This window comes from Sus scrofa, chromosome 17 (genome assembly GCF_000003025.6).
Source record: "Sus scrofa isolate TJ Tabasco breed Duroc chromosome 17, Sscrofa11.1, whole genome shotgun sequence".
In the NCBI taxonomy this organism is placed as follows: Eukaryota; Metazoa; Chordata; class Mammalia; order Artiodactyla; family Suidae; genus Sus; species Sus scrofa.
This window is the reverse complement of record NC_010459.5, coordinates 9,085,631-9,111,044: the sequence shown is the minus strand read 5'-3', so window position 1 is coordinate 9,111,044 and position 25,414 is coordinate 9,085,631. Positions and strand designations below refer to the sequence as shown.

General features: G+C 37.4%; 1 protein-coding gene across 1 annotated transcript in view; it reads left to right on the top strand.

Annotated features, from left to right (window-relative positions):
• ADAM3A (ADAM metallopeptidase domain 3A (cyritestin 1)) overlaps positions 1-22,181 on the top strand; it is a gene marked incomplete at its 3' end in the record, with an annotated part of 77,400 nt that extends 55,219 nt beyond the window's left edge. The window contains 7 exon segments of the mRNA NM_001097513.1: positions 2,498-2,693; positions 3,342-3,432; positions 3,781-3,961; positions 4,946-5,032; positions 6,601-6,715; positions 17,714-17,879; positions 22,131-22,181. Of these exon segments, the coding sequence (NP_001090982.1) occupies positions 2,498-2,693; positions 3,342-3,432; positions 3,781-3,961; positions 4,946-5,032; positions 6,601-6,715; positions 17,714-17,879; positions 22,131-22,181 (887 nt within the window).

Here is a 25,414-nt window from a genome sequence, read left to right as displayed (position 1 = left end):
AGGAATTTTCCCCTTAATAGTCCCTCAGAGCCACATCTGAGAGGAGACTGGGTGAGATCTGTGTTCTAGGAATTGCTTCATTTTAGAAACTTACCTTCTTTATGTCATTTTTAGGAGTCTCTGACAAACATAAAAGCTGAAGGTTTTGATTGTTAGATTTTTTTTTTTTTCTGACGATGACATCTCTTCCAACATCCTTCCTGTGTGTGTTCTTTTTCTCACTCTAAGGGCTGGGTATTAAAACCAATGGGCATTTGTTTTCAATGCACATTTTTAATGGAGCGTCTAGGGATTCTGCTTCTTAGCAGTAAACCTTGTTATTCTTTCCTTCACCAGAGGTTTCATCTTAGCCTTTGTCTCCAAATAAGTGAGATTGAGCAATAAGACTTTTCTGAACAACCTCTACCTACATCCCAAAGCTACATTTGGGATGAAGAGAATTGCTACATTTGGTCAAACCAAAATTCACAGTATAAGTTGCTAGAGAGGGCTTCAAGGTAACCGCTAAATGTACTATGCCCTCCATTAGTTCATGTTAATTTTATTGTGTGTTATAGCCTAGAATTTGGCCTTTGATGGCATTTAGAGGCTCACAGGTGCCTTACACTCTGCTTTCTTTTACTAGTGGCCATAAGATAAAAAGGTTTTCTATTTTCTTCTCAGTCTCCTTCAGTTAGGCTAGTTTTCACCAACATTTGTCTGAAATTTGGTGATTTGATGCAGTTTTTCCTCTTATAAATTTTCAATTTGGATAGATACAAGTACAAGTGCGAAGACATGAAAGAGCAATAGTTTAACTGGCTGTTTTTCTGACACACAACAGTAATTAACATGTTTTTAGCCAGTACTCAGACACTCCTATATCAAATTTAAGAAATTGTGGCTGGTACTGCATAAGACCAGTTACGTATTGGTCAGTTTTTTCTTGATGATGAACAGCCAAGCAAAGCATAACAAACAAACACAGGAAGCTTAAGTAAGAGATGATTCTAGCTTAATGCTCAGATGAATCTCTTTAAAACAAGAAGAATAGGATTCTTACCCTGTATATCTGTCTGTTGGATGTCCTTGCCTTTTTGTTGGCAGTTCTCAAACAGGCTTTTTCTGCATGTGATTCAGAGAGCTCAATACTGTTCCTTGCTGTTCTAGTCCAGAGTATACAAGATATCAGAAGAGCAGAGGGCCCCCTTCTTTCCTGACATCCATCTCTATCCTGGTAGTGGTGGAAACTCTGAACCCCCCACTCCACTGTAAGTTAAATTTCCCACCATTGTGTCTGGGGAGAGATGTTCCAATTATCATCCTGAGTCACAAGCAGTTTTATGTGATTTATAAACTCCTCATGGTGGAAGTGGAGTAGGTCCTGGAAGGAAAATTACTTGAAATGCAAAAAGGATAGGAATGTCCTTTAAAAATTTTTTTAATAAATATGGCCGTGAGTTCCCGGGTAGCCTAGTGGGTTAGGGATCTGGTGTTGTCATTGCTGTGGATCAGGTCACTGTTCTGGCATGAGTTTGATCCCTGGCCTGGGAAATTCCACATGCCATGGCACAGGCAGAAAAAAAGAAAGAGAGAGAGAGAGAGAGAGAGAGAGAGAGAGAGAGAAAGAAAGAAAGAAAGAAAGAAAGAAAGAAAGAAAGAAAGAAAGAAAGAAAGAAAGAAAGAAAGAAAGAAAGAAAGAAAGAAAGAAAAGGAAGGAAGAAAAAGAAAGATGGTAAAGACTAGCATCTAGTTAGTTACAGTGTTTCAGGAGGCAATTAATTAATCCCCAAGAATCATAAATTGAATAACTAGTACACGTATTTTTATGTCAGATATTTTTTCTTTATCTTGAAGTAAATATTCAGGATAACCACAGCATTTTAATTTTGAGAACTTTCACTACAGCCAGTTTTCCAATTGAAGTGGAAAAATGCACAATAAGAAATTAACTATTTTCAAGTAAATAGTTCAGTACCATTTAGTGCATTCACAGTGTTGTGCAACTACACCATGACCTCGTTCCATAACAGGTTCATCACCCAAACAGGAAGGACACCCCTGACCTGTTATGCATTTTGCTCTTCTTTCTCCCTGCAGTCCCAGGCAGCCAGCAATCTGCATTCTGTCTATGGAAGTACCTTATCTGGACATTTCAAATAGGTAGAATGATACAATGTGGCAGACATTTGTGTCTGGTTTTCTTCACCTTAAACACAGTGTTTTCAGTTTCAATGGCCTTGTAGCATGTATCAATACTCCATTCCTTTATGTGGATGAAAACATTTGATTGTAGAGACATACTACAATTTGTTTATCCATTGATCCATTGATGGACATTTTCATTCTTTCCAATCTGTTTCAGCAGAACTTTTAAGTAAATTCAGCATTTAACTTTAAATACTTACAAATGTGATAATAACATAAATGATAGTTACAAATACAATTCTCCTAATTAAATTTTTTACATTTTTTTAACTTCTTTAAAAACAAGTATTTGTTTTTCTTTGTCTCACAGCTATCTCAAAGAGGAGTTCTATGCAGGCGAAGCACAGATCTGTGTGATTTTCCAGAGTACTGCAGTGGGACCTCTGAGTTTTGTACAGAGGATATGAGAGCTGCTGATTTCGAAATGTGCAATAATAAGACTACCTATTGCTTTCAAGGAATATGCCGAGATAGAAGTAAACAGTGTTTGGAGTTGTTTGGAAAATGTAAATAGTTGTATCTTTTTTTTCTGCGGCATTTCTTTGCTTGTTTGTTCTTGACCACACCTGTAATATATGGAAGTTCCTGAGCCAGGGATCCAACACACGCTGCAGTCTCAACCTGCACTGCAGCTGCAGCTACAGCAACGCCGGAGCCTTAACCTGGTACACCACAGGGGAACTTCCCTGAGGTTTATTTTTAAACTGTGTCTTTCTAAAGTCATTAATAGTCCTTGTAACCATAATGAAAATATTGTTTTCTTAAACTGAAACACAAAAGTGTAAGTCAAAGCAACTTTGAATTATATCAAGAGGTAAAATAGACCTAATAAGTACAGAAGAAAAAGATAGGATATTAGTCAATTGGTGTTTGGTGGGAAGAGGGTAGAGGATTAGAATTGTGGATAAGAGAACAAGTGATTGTTTGATTTCTCAATTAATTTTGCACTGTGATACAAGTTTTCCTGTTGTCCAGTGGGTAGTTTTTAGTATGAGTTTGTCCTTCTTATATAGCCATTAGATGCCATCAAAAAAATTTGTAATAAATAGCACTGCCCAAGCATTGCTCTTGTTTCGATACCTTTATATTAATTTACTATACTCTTAGTTTTTATTTTCTTTAGGATGAGTAACACACTTTGTTTATGTTTTTAGTTGCAGAAAGTTCTTCTTATTTATGTGCACAAGAAGTGAATATTCAATCGGATATCTTTGGAAATTGTGATGGCAGGAGTTGTAATTTTGTGTCTGTATCTACTTATTTATTTACATTTTACAAATATGTCTGTGTGCGTTTGTATGTGTGTGTCTGTGTGCATGTGCACTGCAAATAGTCACTTAATATAAATGAAATATGAACCTACTATATATAGATGAATTTATATTTTGCATTTCACTAGATGTTGTATGTTCTGAATAGCTTTGGTGTTATGATCTTAGTAACATTTTTGAATTATTCTTATATTTTGGAGTTTTGTTTTTTGCTGTTTTTTTTGTTTGTTTGTTTGTTTGTTTTTATCGACTCTGTTCTGTCCCTGAGACACATAGGCATTTTTTCCTTTTTTTTTTTTTTTTTTTTTTTCCAAATTGGCAGTAATACTCTTTGTGCAAAGCTGGTTTGTCACTGGAAACATTCACAGATCGTACCAAAGACGGATTTTGATATTCAATATACTTACCTTGACGGCCATGTGTGTATGTCAGGAAATTTAAGAAATTCTTCAACACCGGATCTTACCAAGGTGTGGGATGGCACCAAGTGTGATGACGGAAGGGTAAATAAAATTTGTACTTGACTCTATAATGGCGTGTGGATGTTTGAGTGAATGTGTGCATGTGTGTATGTGTTTGTGTTTATGAGAGAGAGGAGGCGGGGTGGGGGAGAAAGAAATATAGAGAAAGAAAGAGAGAGAGACCCTAAGATTTTTAATTTATAAATGTTTTAAATTTTGGTTATTCTCTAACAATTTTAAAATTCAAGGGGCAGAATTTGTTGAACAAAGGAATATTTGCTTCACTAGCTATCATTTTTATTGTGAATTTTATAATGGATTTTGGAATTTATTTTCTCACACTTGGAATTTAAGCCTTTTTGTTATAGGCAAGGATCTGGTCTTTAGTAGTTTGCGTAAACAAAGAACTGAATCAGATAATACACCTAAAAATAGATAAGAACAAACAGAATAATAAGTAATGCAAAACAAGCCAATATTTAGTCTTTTGCAGTATTTGCCTAGGAAATTTAATGTGATTGTAATGAAAGTAAAACCTTTTTCATTAGCCTACTCCCCCAATTCTCTCTTCAAAAGCATAATATACTTGTTAAAAACTTGGCCTTCTCACAGGACACATTAATAAAATAGAATGTGAGCTTATGTCTTTTTCTTTTGCTTAAATATTTTGATAAACAGAACAAAGAATGTTTAAACTAGTACCATTTAAAAATTAGGGGACCATGGAATTCCCATTGTGTCTGGGTGGTATTGAACCCGACTAGTATCCATGAGGATGCCGGTTTGATCCCTGGCTCTGATCAGTGGGTTGAGGATCTGGCATTGCCCTGAGCTGTGGTGTAGCTCACAGATGCAGCTTGGATACTATGTTGCTCTGGCTGTGGTGAATGCTGGCAGCTCTAGCTCCAATCTGACCCCTAGCCTGGGAACTTCATATGCCACAGGTGTGGCCCTAAAAAGCAAATAAATAAATAAATAAACAAACAAAAATTAAAGTGGTTGTTGTTGATCGTTTTAACATTTTAGTTTTGTGATAATGGACAATGCCGACTTACCCAGGACTACCGAAATAGACCAAATTGTAGCTCAGCAGTGAAATGTGGAGGACATGGGGTATGTAATTGTTATTCCATTTTTATGCATATTAAAACATTCATGTCAGTAAGATTTTCCAGGAAACTAATAAGCTTCAGAATTATTTGTTGTGGAAATTTCTTTGGAAAATTAAAGTTAAATATGGAAAGCAAATGTCATTATTTATATGTACATGAACATGTTCCATGTATTTAATCAAATTGTTATGGGTGTCATGAGCGAATAAGTTTTGAACTTTGTACAAAAATGCAATATGAAACATAATTTACTATTATAATGCTAAATAAAGATTGTGAAATTTTGGAAATAGATTTGACTTTTATGTGTATGTAGTTATACATACATATGTATAAATATTGCTTATAATTATGTGCACATGTACTGATACATATCGATATCACAAACTTAACTATATTTATATTACACATATTACTCACAATCTAGTATTTTTTTGAGAACAGAGTTCCCTGTCCATTCAGATCTGTTTCAGACTTCAGTGACTTCAATTTATTTTTCTCTGTGGCTCTTCCATACTATATTTGAAAAGTCATTCACTGATAGCCTTTTAGATAATGTTAAATTTTTACTTAACTATTGTAAATAGTAGTACAGTATACATTGTCATACATTCATTTTTGCACATTTATCTGATTTTGTAAATCATTAGCTTTGAAATCTGGTAGACCAAATATCTGAATAATTTAAATTTTTATAAATACTATTTGTCTTTAAGAAATATTATATCAATTTTTGCTCCTGCCTATCATGTATGAAAATGTATACTTCTGCAAATTCAGGCCAGGCTAGTTTCTGAGTTTATTGACAACTTCTAAAATGCTAAATCTATTGTTAATTTGCATTTATTTAGTGATTAGCAATATAGTTCTTAAGTATGTATGGTCACATTTTCCATTTGCATTTCTGTATCCATTCATATTGAAATTATCTCCTGAACTATAGAAATTTTGTAAACTTTGTAATGTTTCAGAACATGCATTTGGCTTTAAATTTGTGGTTTGTGTCTCCTACCATAATGATGCCTCAGATTTTATATAGTAACCTAGGAAAAAATGACCTACGTGTATCTTAAAATTTTCTCCCAAATCATGTGTCCTACTATTTACAGTTTCTTTTCTGTCCTATTCCTTTATTTAATTTTAATTTAATTTTTACATGAACCTATTCCTAGATTCTCTATTCTGCTTCTGACCCTTCTTTTGATTCATCCATAAAATTGTATTTATGGATATTTTCTAGCCTTCCTCTTTTCTAGCAAAATAGATTTTGCCAAGTATACCTGAATAAGCTAGCTTCACCTTTTAGTTTTTTCCCTTGTGTTTGTAAATTGGTTCTTATCACAGCTCTTTTAAAAAAAAATCTAGCACAATTCATAGTACATTTCAACTCCCACTGTAGTTTCTAGCTTCATAATTTCTAGAAAAGGCATTTCTATGTTTTCAGTGGTATCAAGAATGTTATCTACTCTTATTTTAGTAACTTGTTTTGACTAACAGTCAAAAGTAATGCATTAAATTTTTATGTTGTTCCTGAAATGTTCTTACTTATTATTTGGCTTTTGGTTTTAGCTTTGCAATACTCTGCTTAATTGTCACTGTGACGTGGGATATGCTCCTCCAGCGTGTGAACCAGAACCCTTATCGCCAGGAGGAAGTATCAATGATGGGTTTTGGATTGTGGAGGGTTAGTATGTAAATCACTGTGCTCCAGGAGAGCTTTCTGCACCTACAGCAATGTTAGACATCCCCACGGTCTGTGTGGCTATTGAGCACCTAACCTGTGGAGATGCAACTATGGAACTGAAGTTTCCATTTTATTTCACTTTATTCCATTTAAATTATTTAAATTTAAATAAATTTAAATAAAGCGACTTAAAGTGGCTATTTAAGTCACTTGCGGCCAGTAGCTGCAACATGAGATGACACAGCTCTAGATCATATTGTCAATCAAAATTTTGCATATGGTTTTAATGGAAATCTAGAGATGAACATTTTAATAGACCTTCTCTTAATTTTAACCGTGGTTCCCCAAACATTTCTATTTATACAGTAGTTTTCTAGATAGGTAGAGTTAAATTATAAACTAGGTGATAGTTTTATTATATAGTCTGAACATTCCAAGGGCACTAATGTTCCAGTTCACAGCAGACTTTCATCTTTAAAGTGAGAAAAAAGAATGTATACATGTATGTGTTACTGGGTCACCATGCAGTACAGTAGAAAAAAAATAACATATTGGGGAAATTTTTTAAAAATTAAAAATTAAAAAATAAATAAATAAAATGAACTCTGCTGTTGAAAGGTAAAAATTACAAAATCTTCCATATCTATAGTATATGGATAGAGGATAGCACAAAACATTTTTAAATTTATTTTGATGAACATTTGTGAACCAAATGGCATACATATTTTTTCTAAACTCCACAGTGTAAAAATCTTACAACAATATAATTCTGTTAATGCCTTTTCATCATTTGTACTTATGTCATGATATATATTATTTATTTGTATGTTGTAAACCTGACAATACATCATTGTATTTGCCTTAAAATCCCCAATAGAATGTTAAAGAACTTTAATGCAAATATTTACATTTACGCAGCTGTTTATGGCTTTTGAGGGCTTTTCACTTCTCTTTAGCACATTGAAATTTCCATGTGGGTCATTTTCTTTCAGCCTGAAAACTTTTTTGTGTGTGTATCTTTTTGTGTGTACTTTGTAGTGACCAATTGTCTCAGTTTTTGTTTGTTTTTAAAATGTTTTTATGAGATATGCCTTGGTTTGTGAAGGTTATTTTCACTGGAAGTAGATTTCTACAGTGAGAATTGTTCCTTTCAGCAGTTCAAACATGGAATCCCATTGTATCCTGGCTTCCATTTTGTGATGAGAATGCACCTATGATTCTTATTATCCATCCCAATAATATAATGCTTCTTACATTCTTTGTCTGAGTTTCAGGCATATTTTATATCTTTGATTTTTCCGTAGTTTCACTATGATTCACCGAGATGTGTTTTACTTTGAATTTATCCTGCCTGGATTGGCTGAGATTCTCAAATGTATATGTTGGTATATTTTTGGAAATTTTGAGAAAAAATGATTTGCCATTATCTCTTTTTTAATATTTATTTTTTATTAAACATATTTGGCTTTAAAATTTTATATACAGTAACATTTGCTCTGTGGTATACAGCTCTCTGAGTATTAAAAAATTGTGCAAACTCTTGTTCCCACCACCATAGACATGGTACACAATCGATCCATCATCTGAAAACTTACTCTGGCTGCCCTTTATATTTACTTATTTCCCACTGCTAGTTCCTTGCATCCAATGACCTGGTCTCTGTCACTATATATTTGCTTTCTCCAGAATGTCCTACACAGAATATATGCATTTGAGATTAATCCTCATTGACATATGTTTTAATAGTTCATTCTTCTTTATTGTTATTATAAAATTTTTTTATTGCTGTTACAGATGAACTATCTAGTTTGTTTATCTATTCACATACTAAAGGGTATTTGGGTTGTTGCTTGATTTTGGATCTAACTGTTGGCAATTTTGAATAAAGCCACTATAAATGGGTGCACATAGGTTAGAGTTATCTGTATTGAAGTTTTCACTTTTTGATGTGTAAATACCTAGGAATTTTTTCTAGATCATTTATTTAGCTTTAATGTTAGTATTAGCCATTACTTGGTATTACTTAGCATTTACCTAGTCATTTACTAAGTGTATTTTTTAAAGTACATGTATTTTAAATTTTCTAAGGAATAGTCAAGCTGTTTTCCAAAGTGGCTGTACTGTCCCCTCCATTTATCCATGAGAGCTCCAGTTACTATGCACAGATGATCCATACCTCACAAGCACTTGATATTTTCATTTTTGTTTTGTTTGAACTTGTTTTGCCAGTTTTAGATGTGTAGTGATATTTCATTGTAATTTTTAATTAACTTTTTATGTTGAAATAGTTTAGATTCGCAAAGGGTTGCAAAGAAATGTAGAGGGAAATTTGGTACACTTTACTCAACATCCATCAGTGTTACCCAGTAGAATACTATAGTAGAATATCAAATCAGGAAATAGACATTGGTAAAATGCACATGCCTAATTCAGATTCACTAACACTCATGTACACTTTTGTATATATATATATGTGTGAGTGCACATGTGCATGCATGTGTTTAGTTCTATGCAGTTTTACCATGTGTTCAAATTCGTGTAACTGCAATCAAAATACAGAACTGTGTCATAACTACATGGCCCCAAATAATATTATGCCTTCATATAGCTATATTTATCTCCTCTTTCCCTTATTGCTCAATTCTGGCAACCGCTAAGCTATTCTCCATTTCTCTAATTATGTTATTTCATGAATGTTATATAATCAGAATCATACAATTTGTGTCTCTTTGATTTTGGCTTATTTCTTTTTCATAATTTCTGTGAACTTCATCTAAATTGTTGCGCATATGAATACTTCATTCCTTTTATTGTTGATTATTATTCCTTTGCATGATTATATCATATTCATCCCTTGAGGGACATCTAGGTGGTTGCCAGTTTTCAGCGATCTTTACTACATCTGCAGGGAACATTCATGTAGAAGATTCTACGTGAAAGTTGAATATTAATTCTTGGGGAAACATACCCAAGAGTGGAATTGCTGGATTGATGGTAAGCCATTTATAGTTTTATAAGTAACTGCAGGAAGTGAGTGGGACTGGGAGTAGGGGGCAGTCTGGTGGGCCAGGCAGGCAGTGAGCTTTGGGTAGCTGGGATGCCAGGGGGACTTGCTGGTGGTGAGTTGTTATTTAGTAGTTGTTAGTCATTGTAAGTTGCTCAGTGGCAATGGCTGTGGTCACCAGGAAGGGTATGGAACGGCTGACAATGGTGATCACTATAGCAGTGTGTGTGCCCCTCAGGTATCTGCCTAAACTAGAACTTTTGCTGTAGACATTCTGTGTGGATTTTTCTGAAAACTTAAGAACCTCCAGTACAATTCTGAAAAGAAAGAGTGAGAGCAGACATCCTTGGCTTGTTCCTGATTTTAAGGAGGAAAATTTCAGTCTTTCACCATGAAGATATTGTACTTGGGTTGAATAGCCCTTTCTATTTCTTGATTGCTAAAAGACCCTAAAGCCTTAGGTTGAGAATTCTTGGATTAATGTAGTGTTGTTAGCAGAAGTCATATTGCTATGGACTGGAGCGTGAATTGGCATGAGGACAAAGACTAAAGGGAAGACACCATAGGGAAAAGGATATTTGAGGCCCATTCCTACAGAAAGAAAAGGAAGCAATGGCCTGATGCCTAGAGTTTGAGTCAGTTAAACTGGAAATGTAAGAATTAGAATCTCAATTACAGACAAGACAGCAGAGTAGAAGGACTCAAGCTCACCTCTCCTTATGAGAACAACAAAATCACAACTAAGTGCTGAGCAACCATCAACAAGATAAACTGGAATCTACTGGAAATGCTGTATTACACCTGAAGACAAAGAAGACGTCATAGCAAGATGATAGGAGGGATGCTTTTGTGATATAATCAATTCCATACCTGCTGGGGGAGCAACCCACACCACCGGAAAATAACTATCAAAGAGACTCTCCCACAGGAGTGAGAATTCCAAACCCCACTTTAGGTTCCCCAGCCTGGGGGTCTAGCATCAGAAGGAGGATCCCCCCCCAGAGCATTTGACATTGAAGGCCAGTGAGGCCTGAGAACAGCAGCTTCATAGGACTTGGGGAAACAGAGATTCTACTCTTGGAGGATCCACACAGGCTTTCATGTGCAGTGAGCCCCTGTGCAAAGTGGAGACTCCATAAAAATCTGTAGTGTCAGACCTACCAGCAGGTCTTGGAGAGTCTATCGGGAAAGCAGGAGTTGGCTGTGGCTCACTGTGGGGGCAGGGCATTGGAGGCAAAGGTCCCAGGAAATAATCATTGACATGAGCTCCCCTGGAGACTGCAGTTTTGTGACAAAACTGGCCCTGATCAACAACAGCCTGCTGGCCTCAGAAGAGCCAGACCAAACAAATAACAGGGTGGGAACACAGCCACCGCCTCCATTAGCAAACAGGCTTAAAGTCCTCCCTGGAACACAGCTACCTCTAATCACACTCAGAGACACAGCCCTACCCACCAGAGGGACAAGACTGAGCTCCATGTATCAGTTTGACAGGCACTAGTCCCTCCCATCAGGATGCCCACCACAAGCCCCTGATCAGCTTCACCCACAAGGTGGAAGACACAAGCACCAAGAGGCTACAACTATGCATCCTGCAGAAAGGAGACCACAAAAACAGAAAGCTAGACAAAATGAAATGGCAGAGAAATATAAGCCAGGCAAAGGAACAAGACAGATCCCCAGAAGAACAGCTAACTGAAGTGGCGATAAGCAAGCTATATGAAAAAGACTTTAATGTGATGATAGGATGATCTAAGATTCCAGAAAAAAACTGGAGGCACAGATTGAGAAATTATCAAAAAATGGAAAATTTAAAGAACAAAGATGAAGAACACAATAACTGGAATGAAAAATTAACTAGAAGGAAATAATAGGAGGCAGAAGAATGAATAAGTGAGATGAAAGACATATTGGTAGAAATTCCTGACACAGAATAGAGAAAAAAGAATGAAAAGAAATGAGAATAGTCTAAGAGAACTCTGGGACAACATTAAATGTATCAACATTCACATTGCTTGGGTTCCAGAAGGAGAAGAGAGATAGAGAAAGGCCTGAAGAAAATATTCCAAGAGATAATAGCTGAAAACTTCCCTAACATGGGAAAGGAATCACTCAAGTCATCAGGAAGTACAACGAGTACCATATAGAATAATGGTATCATACAGAATAACGATTCCTCCAAGGAGGAACACTCCAAGACACATATTAATCAAAGTCACCCAAATTAAAGACAGAAAATATCGAAAGCAGCTAGGGAAAAACAAGAAATAACATTCAAGTTTCATTGGTCTTATCTATGATTTGCTTTGTTTATATTTCATTGTGTGTTATCATCAGAAACTCTACAGGCCAGAAGGGAGTGCTGTGATATACTTAAAATGATGAAAGGAAAAGCCTACAGCCAAGAATCTACCCAGCAGGGCTCTCATTCAGATCTGATGGAGAAATAAAAATCTTTACAGACAAGCAAAAGCTAAGAGAATTCACCATCACCAAATCAGCTTTAAGACAAATGCTAAAGGAAATTCTCTAGGCAGAAAAGAAAAGGCCACAATGAGAGAGAAGAAAATTACGAATGAGAAGGCTCATCAGTAAAGGCAAACATTTGCTAGAGGTAGGAAATCATCCACAAATGAATATGATACCAAAAAAGTGATAGTGAGAAGAGGAAGGTATGAATGCAGGATACTGAAAATGTGTTTGCAGTGAAGAGACCAGCAACTTAAAACACTCTTGTGTATATATATAGACTCCTATATCAAAACCTCATGGTAAAAAAATAGCAAAATTAAAACCAAATGCTGAACAACCTTCAATCAAATGGACTGGAAACTTTCAAGAAGATATCCTACAACAGAAGACAAAGAGAAGGCCACATCAAGATGGTAGGAGGGGTGATTATGCAATATAAGCAACCCCATACCCACCGGGTGGGCAGCCCACAGACTAGAAATTAATTGTATCATAGAGACTCACCTATAGGAGTGAGAGTTCTGAGCCCCACATCAGGTCCCCACACCTGGGGATCTGGCAGTGGGAGAAAGAGCCCCCAGAGTATCTGGCATTGAAGGCCAGTGGGGCTTGTGCACAGGAGCTCCACGGGACTGGGGGAAACAGAGACCCCATTCTTGAAAGGTGCACACAAGATTTCATATGCACTGGGTCCCAGAGCAAAGCAGAAACTCCATAGGAATCTGGGTTGGTCCTGACTACAGTTCTTGGAGGATCTTCTGGGAAAACAGGGAGTGACTGCAGCTCATTGTCGGGGAACGACATTGGAGGCAAAGCTCTTGGGAATATTCATCAACGTGTGTTCCTTTAAAGGTGGCCATTTTGGGAAAACAAAAACCTAACTTTACATCTAAAGCAGCTAGAGAGAGAAGAACATACAAGACCTAAAGTTAGTAGAAGGAAAGAAATCATAAAGATCAGAGCAGAAATCAATGAAATAGAAACAAAGCAAATCATAGATAAGACCAATGAAACTAAAATCTGGTTCTTGAAAAGATCAATGAAATTAATAAACCTTTAGCCAGACTTATCAAGCAAAAAAGAGAGAGGACTCAAATCAATAAAATTAGAAACGAAAAAGGAGAAGTTACTATGAACATCACAGAAATACAAAGGATCATAAGAGACTACTACTTCAATATTATCAAAATGACTATACTACCCAAGGTAATCTACAGATTCAATGCAATCCCTAACAAATTACCAAAGACATTTTTCACAGAACTCGAACAAAATATTTTCAAGTTTGTTTGGAAGCACAAAAGACCCAGAATAGCCAAAGACATCCTGAAAAAGAAAAATGGAGCTCGAGGCATCAGGCTCCTGGACTTCAGACTATACTACAAAGCTATAGTCAGAAAAACTGTATGGTACTGGCACAAAGACAGAAATAAAGATCAGTGGAACAGGAGAGAAAGCCCAGAATTAAACTCAGGCACCTACAGTCAACTAATCTGTGACAAAGGAGGCAAGAATATACAATGGAGAAAAGACAGCCCCTTCAATAAGTGGTGCTGGGAAAACTGGACAGCCACATGGAAAAGAATGAAATTAGAACACTCCCTAACACCATACACAAAAATAAACTCCAAATGGATTAAAGACCTAGAAATAAGACCAGATATTATAAAACTCTTAGAGGAAAACATAGGCCAAATACTCTCTGACCTAAATGACAGCAACATCTTCTCAGATCCACCTATCAGAGTATTGACAACAAAAACAAAAATCAACAAATGGGACTTAATTAAACTTAGAAGTTTCTGCACAGCAAAGGAAACCCTAATCAAAACAAAAATACAACCCACAGAATGGGAGAAAACCTTTGCAAATAAAGCAGCTGACAAGGGATTAATCTCCAAAATTTATAAACACCTTCAGCAGCTCCATACAAAAAAAAAAAAAATCAATAAATGGGAAGAAGATCTAAACAGATTATTCTCCAAAGAAGACATACGCTTGGCCAAAAAAACATGAAAGGGTGTTCAACATCACTCATTATTAGAGAAATATAAAGCAAAACCACTAGGAGGTACCACCTTACATCAACCAGAATAGCCATCATCAAAAAGTCTATAGACAATGAATGCTGGAGAGGGTGTGGAGAAAAAGGAACCCTAGTACACTGTTGGTGGGAATGTAAATTGCTGCAGCCACTGTGGAAAACAGTATGGAGATTCCTCAGAAAACTAAAAATAGAATTACCCTTTGATCCAGCAGTCCCGCTCCTGGGCATCTATCCAGAGAAAACCATTGCAGCACTATATACAATAGCCAAGACATGGAAACAACCTAAATATCCGTCGACAGAAGAGTGGATAAAGATGTGGTACATATACACAATGGAATATTACTCAACCATTAGAAGGAAAGAAGTAATGGCATTTGCAGCAACATGGGTAGAACTAGAAATTAAACAGTGAGACACCAACATCACATTCTATCACTTACATGTGGAATCTTTAAAAAAAGGACATTATGAACTTTTTTGCAGAACAGACAGTGACTCACAGACTTTTAAAACTTTATGGTTTCCAAAAGAAACAGGTTGGGGGTGGCGGGGGTGTGCTGGGGGTTTGGGATGGAAATGGTATAAAATTGGGTTGTGATGGTTATTGTACAACTATAAATGTAACAAAATTCATTAAAAATAAAACATCATGGTAACCATAAGCCAAAAACCAACAATTGATACACATACAAATGCAATGCTAAAGATGGTCACAAACCACAGGTGAAGAAAACAAAAGAAGAAGGGAAGAAAAAAGATCAACAAAAAACAAACGGTTGCAATACATGACATTCTAATGATATATGAATGACTCATTATTTCTGTCACTCTTCCCATACTTATTTTGTCATATTTGCAAAAAAGTCATACACAATGTCCAAAGACACTGCATAGCCAAAAGCAATTATGAAAATACAGTTTTCAAGAAAATTTGAAACTGAAAACATACTTTTAAATTTCAAAACATATTACAAAGCTAGTAAGAGTTCCCACTGTGGTGCACTGGGTTAAGAATCTGACTGCAGCAGCTCAGATCACTGTGGAGGCTCAGGTCCAATCCCAGCCCTGGTGCAGTGGGTTAAAGGATCCAGCATTGCTGCAGCTACAGCTTGGATTCAATCCCTGACTTCCATATGCAACAAGTGTGGCCATGAAAGAAAGAAAGAAAGAATGAGAGAGAGAGAGAGAGAGAGAAAAGGAAGGAAGGAAGGAAGGAAGGAAGGAAGGAAGGAAGGAAGGAAGGAAGGAAGGAAGGAAGGAAGAGAGAGAGAGAAAGAAAGAAAGAAAGAAAGAAAGAAAGAAAGAAAGAAAAGAAAGAAAGAAAGAAAGAAAGAAAGAAAGAAAAAGAAAGAAAGAAAGAAAGAAAGAAAGAAAGAAAGAAAGAAAGAAAGAAAGAAAGAAAGAAAAGAAAGAAAGAAAGAAAGAAAGAAAGAAAGAAAGAAAGAAAGAAAGAAAGAAAGAAAGAAAGAAAGAAAAGAGCTAGAATAATCAAGACAGTGTAATGCTGTCCTAAGGACAGGAACAGGAAGAGACATGTAGTTCAGTGTAACAGCACAGAGAGTTCAAAAATAAAGCCTCATAATTACAGTCATTGAATTTTGATACCAAGGCAATTCAATGGTCTTTTCAACAAATGGTGTTGGAACAGGTACATATCCACAGGCTAAGGACAGAAATTTTATTGCTACATTACAACATTCACAAAAAGTGAATGAAATCTGTCTAAAGAACTAAACTTGTAAAACACTTAGAACACACACAAGTAAATCTTTAGACCTCACAACATAGGCTCTGTTATCAAAGCCACCAAAGCATAAGGAAAAAAAGCAACAATAGATTGACTGCACTTCATCATATTTAAGAACATTGGTGCTGCAAGTGATATATCCAAGAATGTGAAAGACAAACTGCAGAATGGGAGAAAATACTTGCAACACTCATCTCTGATAGGAGACTTGTCTCCAGAATTTGTAAAGAACCCAAGCCCACAATAAGACAACAAATAGTGCAATTAAAACTCGGTTATATAGGTATATATTCCTTCTTCTTCTGCCAAGCACTCCTAGGAGTCTGGCCGTAATGCTTCTGGGGTCCATAATCTACACAGCAACTTTTATCTTCAGTGCTGCACTCTGAAGATGCCAGCCATTTCTGCTGCTGTGAACTCGGTCACCTGCTCCTCAGTCACAGTGGGAATGCTGTGCACTACCTAGGACTCCAATTCTCTCTGCTGAGATCATTAAATTTTGTACAGATAGAATCGGTTTTCCATAAATCAACACCATGTTTTCCTGGCTTCCTATATTATAGTTTTGCTTGTCCTGTTGGCGTCCAGAAACCAGTCCCCTCATGTGTTTTGTCCTGTTTTTATTGTTTCTATGATGAGAGGGTGAGTGGGAAACCACGGAATGGAATAATTTCATCACGGCCAAAGTGGAAGCCCTTTGTGCCATAGAGTAATGGATATCTCCCAATTAATCCAGTAATAATTAGGTTCAGTTTCTTTAATCAGACTTTGGAGTAATTCAGTCCACTTCCAATATGAAATTGAGAGTGACATTGGACGGATAGAGAGTTGACCTTTCCTGATGGATGAGACCAGGAAGGTGTTGAGTTCTACCATAGCATAAGACTGATGCATATTTGATTATTTTCAAAAATTTTGTGTATATTTCTAACTTATTTCTGAAAATATATGCAACTTCCTAAGTCACTTTCTTTTAGATTTACCTAATCAGCTCTAATCAACACATAATTGGAGTGTGTGTGTGTTTCAAATTTACTGATTCTTCTGTGGTTTTGAGGGGGCATCAGCTTCATTTATACTTAATATCATCATAGAGGCTTTGGTGGTGATTCTGATTGTTTAATTTAATTTTTTTGTATTTTAGCCATCTGGTTTATTTCTTCTGCTTAATTGGACCAAATTTTCATAGATTTTGTCACCTAATTTCATGTAATGTCTTTATAATACCTAGAGGGATATCTATTTTTCTAATTAATAGAGTCAAAACTAAAACAATATCACCTTATACATCTGTTACAGAAATTTAAACTGGTCTACTATTTTTTTTTACTTAGTCTCAAGTTTCATCAATAAATTTTTTAAAATAATTTGTAAAACAGTTCTTTTTTTGCTCTATTTTTAAAATGGAAGAACGTATTAGATAATAATATCAATTTAACATGTTCTAAGGAACAGTTTATAGAAGGGAATATGATAGAATAAAATACATTAGAATGTAGCACGTAATAATATTAAATATACATATACAAATTAAAAATAACATATATATATATATGACATAAATATTTAGTGCCATTTGGGGCATAGTAAGAGAACACTGGAAAACAATTTTCAATTTATTCATTCTGTGACTATATTCTTTGATCCCAAACTTTTATAATTCAAAGTACTCATTGCTTTGAGTATCAGTTTTGAAAAACTTAAAAAGTCCACTTATGTTTTAAGGTAAAAATGTAGAATTCTTGGTGAAACGACATCGTGCTTCTCAAAAAAAAGGCCTCTTGATCAGTTTCTACGTTTTGCTACCTTTGCTGGTTCTAATTGCCATCGTTGCTCTTCAATGGAATAAAAAGAAGATATTTTGGAACAGAGAGGATACAGTAAGTGAAGGGTAAGTAAAGTCATTATTTTTTATATTTAATATTAAAAATGCTTTATGAGAAAATTCAGATGTTTTTTAGAATATTTTAAGTAGGGATTCCTAGATGGCTTGGGTTAATATTTAGAAATATTGAATATTAATACATACCAATTTTTTTCAGAATATAGGCAGGTAGGTATCCCTCATGTTTGTATAGGCCCAGGAACAACTGAAGTTACCCAGTAAACCCTCAGTAGTTTTTGAATAGAAAACCATGTTGGTGAGTTCCTGCTGTGGCACAGCAAAAAGGAATCCAGGCAGGATCCCTGAGGATGTAGGTTTGATCCCTCGCCTTGCTCCGTGGGCTGGGGGTCCCATATTGCGATGAGCTGTTAGGTTGCAGACATGGCTCGGATCCCAAGTTGCTGTGACTGTGGTGTAGGCCTGCAGCTGTAGCTCTGCTTCCACCCCGAGCCTTGGAACCTCCATATGCTGCAGGGGCAGCCCTAAAATGCAAAAAAAAAAAAAAAAAAAAAAAAAAAAAAAAAGGAAAGGGAAAGCCACATTGGCTGTAATTGCTCTAGAAGGTTCTATTTCCCAGGCAACTCCATTTTCCTCCCACTGACATTTGGTTGTACCAAGAAGACTGATAGAGACAGGGCAACATAAGTATGAGGAAGGTTAAAATTTGGAGACAGGAAAGCATAGAGTTTGGGGGAGGGTGAGAAAATAGAAGATGGCAAATAAAGAGGGAGAGAAAACCCAGGACTCTGCTCATTTTCCACTTAGTTAATATTGCTCATATGCTCCTAAAATGAGAATTAAGGCACCTGTGCAGATTTTCCTTTCTTCTTCTTCATTTTTTTTTCTTTTTTTTCGGTGGAACAGAGCTTGATTAGGTCTTTTGAAAAATGAGATATAATTAACATATGACATATTAGTTTCATGTGTACAGCATAATTTGTTGACATGTATATATTGCAAAATGATCACCACAATGGTTCTAGTCAACATGTCTCACCATACATAGGTACAAAAATGTGATTTTCTCCTCATGAGGGCTTTAAAGTTCTACTCTTAGCAAAATTTCAAATATGCAATTCTTTATTATCAACTATAGTCATCATGCTATACATTATATCTCCACCACATATTTACTTTATAACTGGAAGTTTGGCCTTCTTTACACATTTTGCTTACACTCCCCCCTGTCCCATCACCTCTGGCAACCACCAGTCTGTTTTCTGTATCTACGAGGGTTTTTATTTTTAATTTTTATTTTAAGATTCCATATATAAGTGGGGTCATACTTTGTCTTTCACTGCCTGACTTACTGCACTTACAGACAGCTTTTTTCTTTACTGTACCCCCAATAAAAGCCATGATTTGGCTTAGTCAATATTTAGGAAGTGAGAATGCAGAAGTTAGGGTAAATAGGTAGGTCTAGTTTCCTCATTGTAAAGGAAATAATTTTTGTAGTTTGTATAGACTGATAAAATAATGATAGAAATTACAATCAACACCTCTATTTCCTGCCGGAGTCCAGCTCCAGCAGCCAGGGTGTTCGTGCAGGAATGGATGGTGTCGGCGGATGCACTCGGAGACAACCTCTTTGTCCCTTCTTTCAGGGTGCTGGACTGCTCAAATTTTATTAGCATAAGTAGCAGTTTATATAGAGAGCTTAATTGTAATTTACATCACAGTGCTTAGATCATATTTTTAAAAAGTTAAACTTTTAGATTACATGGTACAGTAGATACACATTGTACTCTAAGGATTTTAATTAAAACCAATGGATACAATACACATATAAAACTATAATGGGTACAAAACATCATGTGGGGAAAAACATATGAAAATAAGGCAATTCAGTACAAAACGTCTTGTGGTTAATTTTAGCAAGCACCACTCGTTATTGTTTTAAACTAATCTTTAACAACTAGAAAAGTCGCAAGCACAAGAATTTGACATTTACAAAAATTCATCTTTTAGATTAAAGCTTGGGGTACTAATTTCAAAGCGTTATGGTCAGGGAACAGTATGAGAAAATATTTTTTATATCAAAGCAACTTAATTTCCTAAAACTTAAAAGCTTTCTACAAAATTCATTAAAAGCAAGATTATTATTATGTTTTTCCATGTATGTCTAACCTATTCTTAACCTATTGTACATTCTACAATTACCTAACTCTAAAACCTATTCTTTTTTTTTTTTTTTTTTTTTTTTTTTTTTTGTCTTTTGCCTTTATTGGGCCGCTCTTGCGGCAGATGGAGGTTCCCAGCCTAGGGGTTGAATTGGAGCTGTAGCCGCTGGCCTATGCCAGAGCCACAGCAACTCAGGATCTGAGCCATGTCTGCAACACACACCACAGCTCACAGCAACACTGGATCCCCAACCCACTGAGCAGCGCCAGGGATCGAACCCACAACCTCATCGTTCCTAGTCGGATTTGCCAACCACTGAGCCACGATGGGAACTCCTAAAACCTATTCTTACTTGTAACAAACTAATGAATCCTTTGTTTTTAACTACATTGGATCTGAATGGGGGAATTCAGCCAAGGTGAAGCTCTTATTATTTTATTACTGTTCCAATTTTTCGTTGTTCCAATTTTATTGAGTCACAAAACAATATAGGAAAATAACAAAGAATAACAAACAAATAACAGGAAAGACTGAATAATAAGTAAATAACAGAAAAGACTGACTTTTCCAAGAAGCGATTTTTATTCTTGCACTGTTGTGCAAAGCCTTCATTTTGTTATTGTTGCTGTTGTTGTTGGGTTAGCAAGTGAGCTGGGTAAGCCCTTTTCCCTATTTCTAATTTGCCCTCAGAACTGTGCTGGTGGGTAGGCTTTGCCCTCAGAATGGTGCCGCTGGGTAAGCCCTTTTCCCTATTTCTAAACCTGCCCTCAGAACTGTGCTGGTGGGTAGGCTTTTTCTCCTTGGTTAGAAACCCTGCCTTCGGAACTGTACCGTCAGGCTAGTTCCCTTCCTCAGCCTCCTGCATCTCCTCCCCACAATTTCCCAAGTTAGTACTTCATTTATGGATAAGTGAGCAACCACCAGTTAAATTCGGGGTAATATTCTGCATGCTTCATATGCACACTTACATAATCATTAAATTGCTATATACTGACTTAATTGAAGGATATTGGGCATCAGTCTTCCTATGCTCTGACTTAAGGCATCTCATGAAACATCTGAATCGTTGCAAGAAATCAACCTGACTTTTGGAAGAGATGTTATAGAGGGTATCTTTGATCGTGAATAACAAAATCTGGTCATGACAGCCTAGCGTTTAGAGCACTAGTAAATGGTGTCGGGGATGCAGGGGCAAGAAACGATGTAGGGAGGAACCACGAAAGGGTGGCAATGAACTGGGTGGTCAGGAACTAGGCCATTGGCTCCATCACCTGAAGGCTGTATGATTGACATCCTCTCTTCTTGTCCACGTCCATTCTCTCCAAAATGACTGCTCTGCTCCCACATGGCCCAGAGTAGCTCTCTCAAGGCTTTCTAGTTTCATTTGCACATGCAAACCCCAGTAATCTGGCCACAGCCTGTGCCTCTTAGTCCACACCTCCTCACGAGACAGAAGGAAATAGTTGCACCAGTGTATCTGATTTCAGCCAGTGTTCTGTCTGGATTTACAGTCCTGAGTTAGGGGTTCAAACCTGATTTTATCATCTGTGGCCAAAGACTTGTAACCCTTTCATAGGAACTTGACACCACGACATTCCTCCTCAGTAGGAAGCAAAGAAAGGGAGCCTAAGGGCCAAAGGAAAAATGGAGACCGTATAAATAGCACAAAAGTGTAACTAAACCGTGGGAAGATGAGAGGCCTCCTTAAGGACCTCATGAACAGAAGTGAAGTAATGAATAGTCACATGGTCATTGGATGGAAATAATAGACTTGAAGATATGATAATTTAAGAATTTATATGTAAATTATCTGTTTAACCTTGAGAACCCCTATCATATTTATGTGAATACTTCATCCTGTCTTTGATGTGGACAAAAGAGAGAAAAGCAAGTAATAGGTGGGCTTTTGGTTTGAAATTTTAAAACTGCTTAACATATTTAAAAGTTAGGCTAACACTAGAAAAAGTTTAAACACTTACCATATGATCCCTGAGTGGGACGTGGGAAATAAAGTAAGTATTGGTACATCTTAAATAAGCAATTAGTACAAATCTGGCTTTTTTTTTTTTTAACATTTCTCCACATTAAATGACAGTGCTTCCTAACCTTAAAACTCATTCTGTTTCTTGTATCTAGCTCTCCATCAGAAGCCAGCAGCAGTAAAAGCGACCTGTCTTGCAGTAAAAGGTGAAGTAAAGGAATCACGTTATGGGCACAGGGTTATGATTCATGAACTACTTTGAAGAATATTTTTTACCAGTATCTCAGTCTAAGACAGCTACTATTCCCATGTTTCATCATCCTGATCTCCCTTTGGTAATATCATAGACTGAAAGACTAACAGAAAGCATTTGGTATTTGTTTTATTTTATGCATATCTAGAAACATTTAATGCCAACTCATATTAGCCACAGATTTATTAACCAACATGCTGGTTATAAGAAATGACTTTTAAAGAGCCTTTACATAGGTTCTTAAAATATTTATGAGCAGGCATGCATTGGATTGGTAGATTTAAGTTTCTAACTGAAAATGTATACAAATTATATTCCAACACTAACTCCCTGGCCATTGTTCTCCTTCTTTTAGAACTAAGAAAATAGACATAAAGAATGTAAATAATTCCCCATGTGTATAGCATTTTAGAAAGCTCTTGAGTTCAAGTTTAGGACAAGCAGACTCCAGGGTTGAAAGGCTGAAGAACTCCACCATGTGGACACGTCTTTTCTGATATAAGCTGGGATGGGCAATGGAATTTACATTTATCGAGGCCCTAGCAGATGCCAGGCAAGATGCTAAATACACTCACCCTCCAAGGCAGAAGAACAATCCGTTACCCTGAGATGGGATAAAGTAGGCTTCTGCATATGTTGTTCAAATTTCTAGCCCGTATGTGCAAAGAAATTGGGATGTTTGACTTTCTAAACATCACTGAGCGTAAAGGGAAAACAAGGAAAAGCTCACCTAAGAGTGAGGTGGAGAGTTCATCTATTTCCCCGCCAGATCTGATCTGATCAAGAATAAAGTCAGTGCATCTCTGTTCCCTTAACTGTCACCAAGGACAACATGATCCCTCCTACCCTCAATGTAAAGTAGTCCTGTTTCTTCCTGGACCAAGCTCCGCCTCTTCTCTGATCACTTTATTAAAGGCTCACATCTTAGGTGAAGATTCTGGCTGCTGGCTGTCTTCTCAGGTCCTTCAATCACAGTTTCATCATCACGCTGCCTACACTCCAGTTCCTCACCTCCACCCAACATCAGTCATCTTCTCATAGAGCAATGGGCCAAACACACCAATTCCTGGATTTCTTTCCAACTCTAAGCCATGAATTCTATATCTTGCTTTCGTTTACATTTTTTTTTTTTTGTTATGTCTTTCACAGTCTTCTCCTGCCAGCAGCCCTTCATGGTTGGAGCAAGGTCTTGTCTCAGGAATTTGACACAGTGGCTGAGGCATCCATTCCATGAGTGACAAGCATTTTGTACACAGTGCAGGGAAAGGTGATTAGGCATGTGGAAAAGCTGAGCGAAGTAGGGGTACTTGGGAACTGGAGAGGAGTTTTAAAGGTGGCTGGCTGAGCAGGGGTGTGAGAACAAAGAATTGGAGGAGGTGCAAATCATTCCCCAGTTTAGATATTTGAAAGGAGCCACCTGCCATCCCAGAGCCAACTCAACTCAAGGAAGGCTTTTATTTATGGGGAAGGATCCAGCCCATCAAGAGAGAATATAGGCAAGCACTGGGGGTCATGCACAAGGACTCAAGGTGCCTTATCTTAAATTTTAGACAGCCCGTCTAGATCCCACTGCCCTTATCTCGGCAAAAAGGGAACCCAGACATTCAGGCTCCCCACAGATAGCAAGGGAGCGTTTCCATCCCAGCTGTAAATTGACTCTCCCTGACATAGGCATCGAGCTGGCAGAGCTGTCCAGGCACGTGTCTGAGCAGGAGCTTTTCAGGCACATGATACAGTGAAGAAAAGAGTCAGGAGTGTTTGATGAGTAGCAGTGATGTGGGTTATCTGGAGCCGAGTCAGAAAGAAGGCTGTGGTCAGAGAAGTCAAACTCCCATCGGGCCTGGGAAGCCGTGGGGACGGTCTGTGCTTTACTCTGAGGGAAAAGAGGAATCGTTCAAGGATTCAGACTCCAAGCCCATGACTTAAACTTCAAAAGGCTGGTTTGCTGAAAGTCATCTTTTGCATGGCAGGGGGAGGCGTGGAGAAAGCAGTTAGTGGAGATCCACCCCAATAACCCAGGAGGGAAAGGACGTTACCTCAGACCAGGGGGAGTAAAGATGGCCTTAGGAATAAGTTGTGAAGGTGAACCACCAGAAGGAATTGACAGTTTGGACGCAGTGTGAGAAAGCCTGCTTAAATGACGTTCATTGCTATAAAGCAGGAGCATATTGAGGCTGCAGCGTAAACCCAGCCCTCCCTGTTGCTCAAGCTGTGCTCTTAACATATTTTTTAAAAAGTCATCTAAAAACATATGGATGATAGATAGAGTTTGCATCATGGTGCAGCAGAAACAAATCTGACTAGGAACCATGAGGTTTCAGGTTCAATCCCAGGCCTCTCTCAGTGAGTTAAGGATCCGGCGTTGCCGAGAGCTGTGGTGTAGGTTGCAGACATGGCTCGGATCTCATGTTGCTGTGCCCTGGCGTAGGCTGGCAGCAACATCTCGGTTTAGACCCCTAGCCTGGGAACCTCCATATGCCGTGGGTGCAGCCCTAAAAGCACAAAAAGACAAAAAAAGAAAAAAAAAATGTGTGGATGTTGAAAGAGAAACTCTGCACGGGTCATCATGAGCTAAGTAAGACAAGTTTCTAATATGCCACAGGAAGGGATTCAAATTTTCTGTATATGAATAGGAACACAAAATATGTTTTAAGTGGGAAGCAAGGGATTTTTCATGATATGGTTCACTCTCTACAAGTTTCACAGGGATGAATCAGGAGAACATTCAGTCAGAGTCAGTCAGAAATGGAACACACGGGGAAGGTGTGACGTGGGCAGGATTGGAGAAGACGGGAGACCATCAAAGATTTTAGAGACGTGAGAGAGGGAGGCTTGATGGAAGTGGCGACTGGATGATGTACGTGGGTTAGAACACAAGAGAACCACAGAGACTCAAACCCTTCTGACACAGTGGGTAACGACACCCTTTACCAATAGGCATCCTGTGGCAGGTGAGGGCCGGTTTGGTGTTGAGGTGATGACTGGAGAAGAGGGCAGAAGGAGTGGGCTTTGAACATGTGTCTGTGGGACTCCTCTTGGAAATGCACAGGGGACTGTTGGAAGGACTCTTGCCGTGCAGACAAAAATGGAGAAAATCATGGTAGCCATTTACCTCTTCACCTATCCCATGGCTCTTTCCTTCTTTGTCCTTCTTTGTGATTTTCCTTGACCCACGGCAAACGTAGA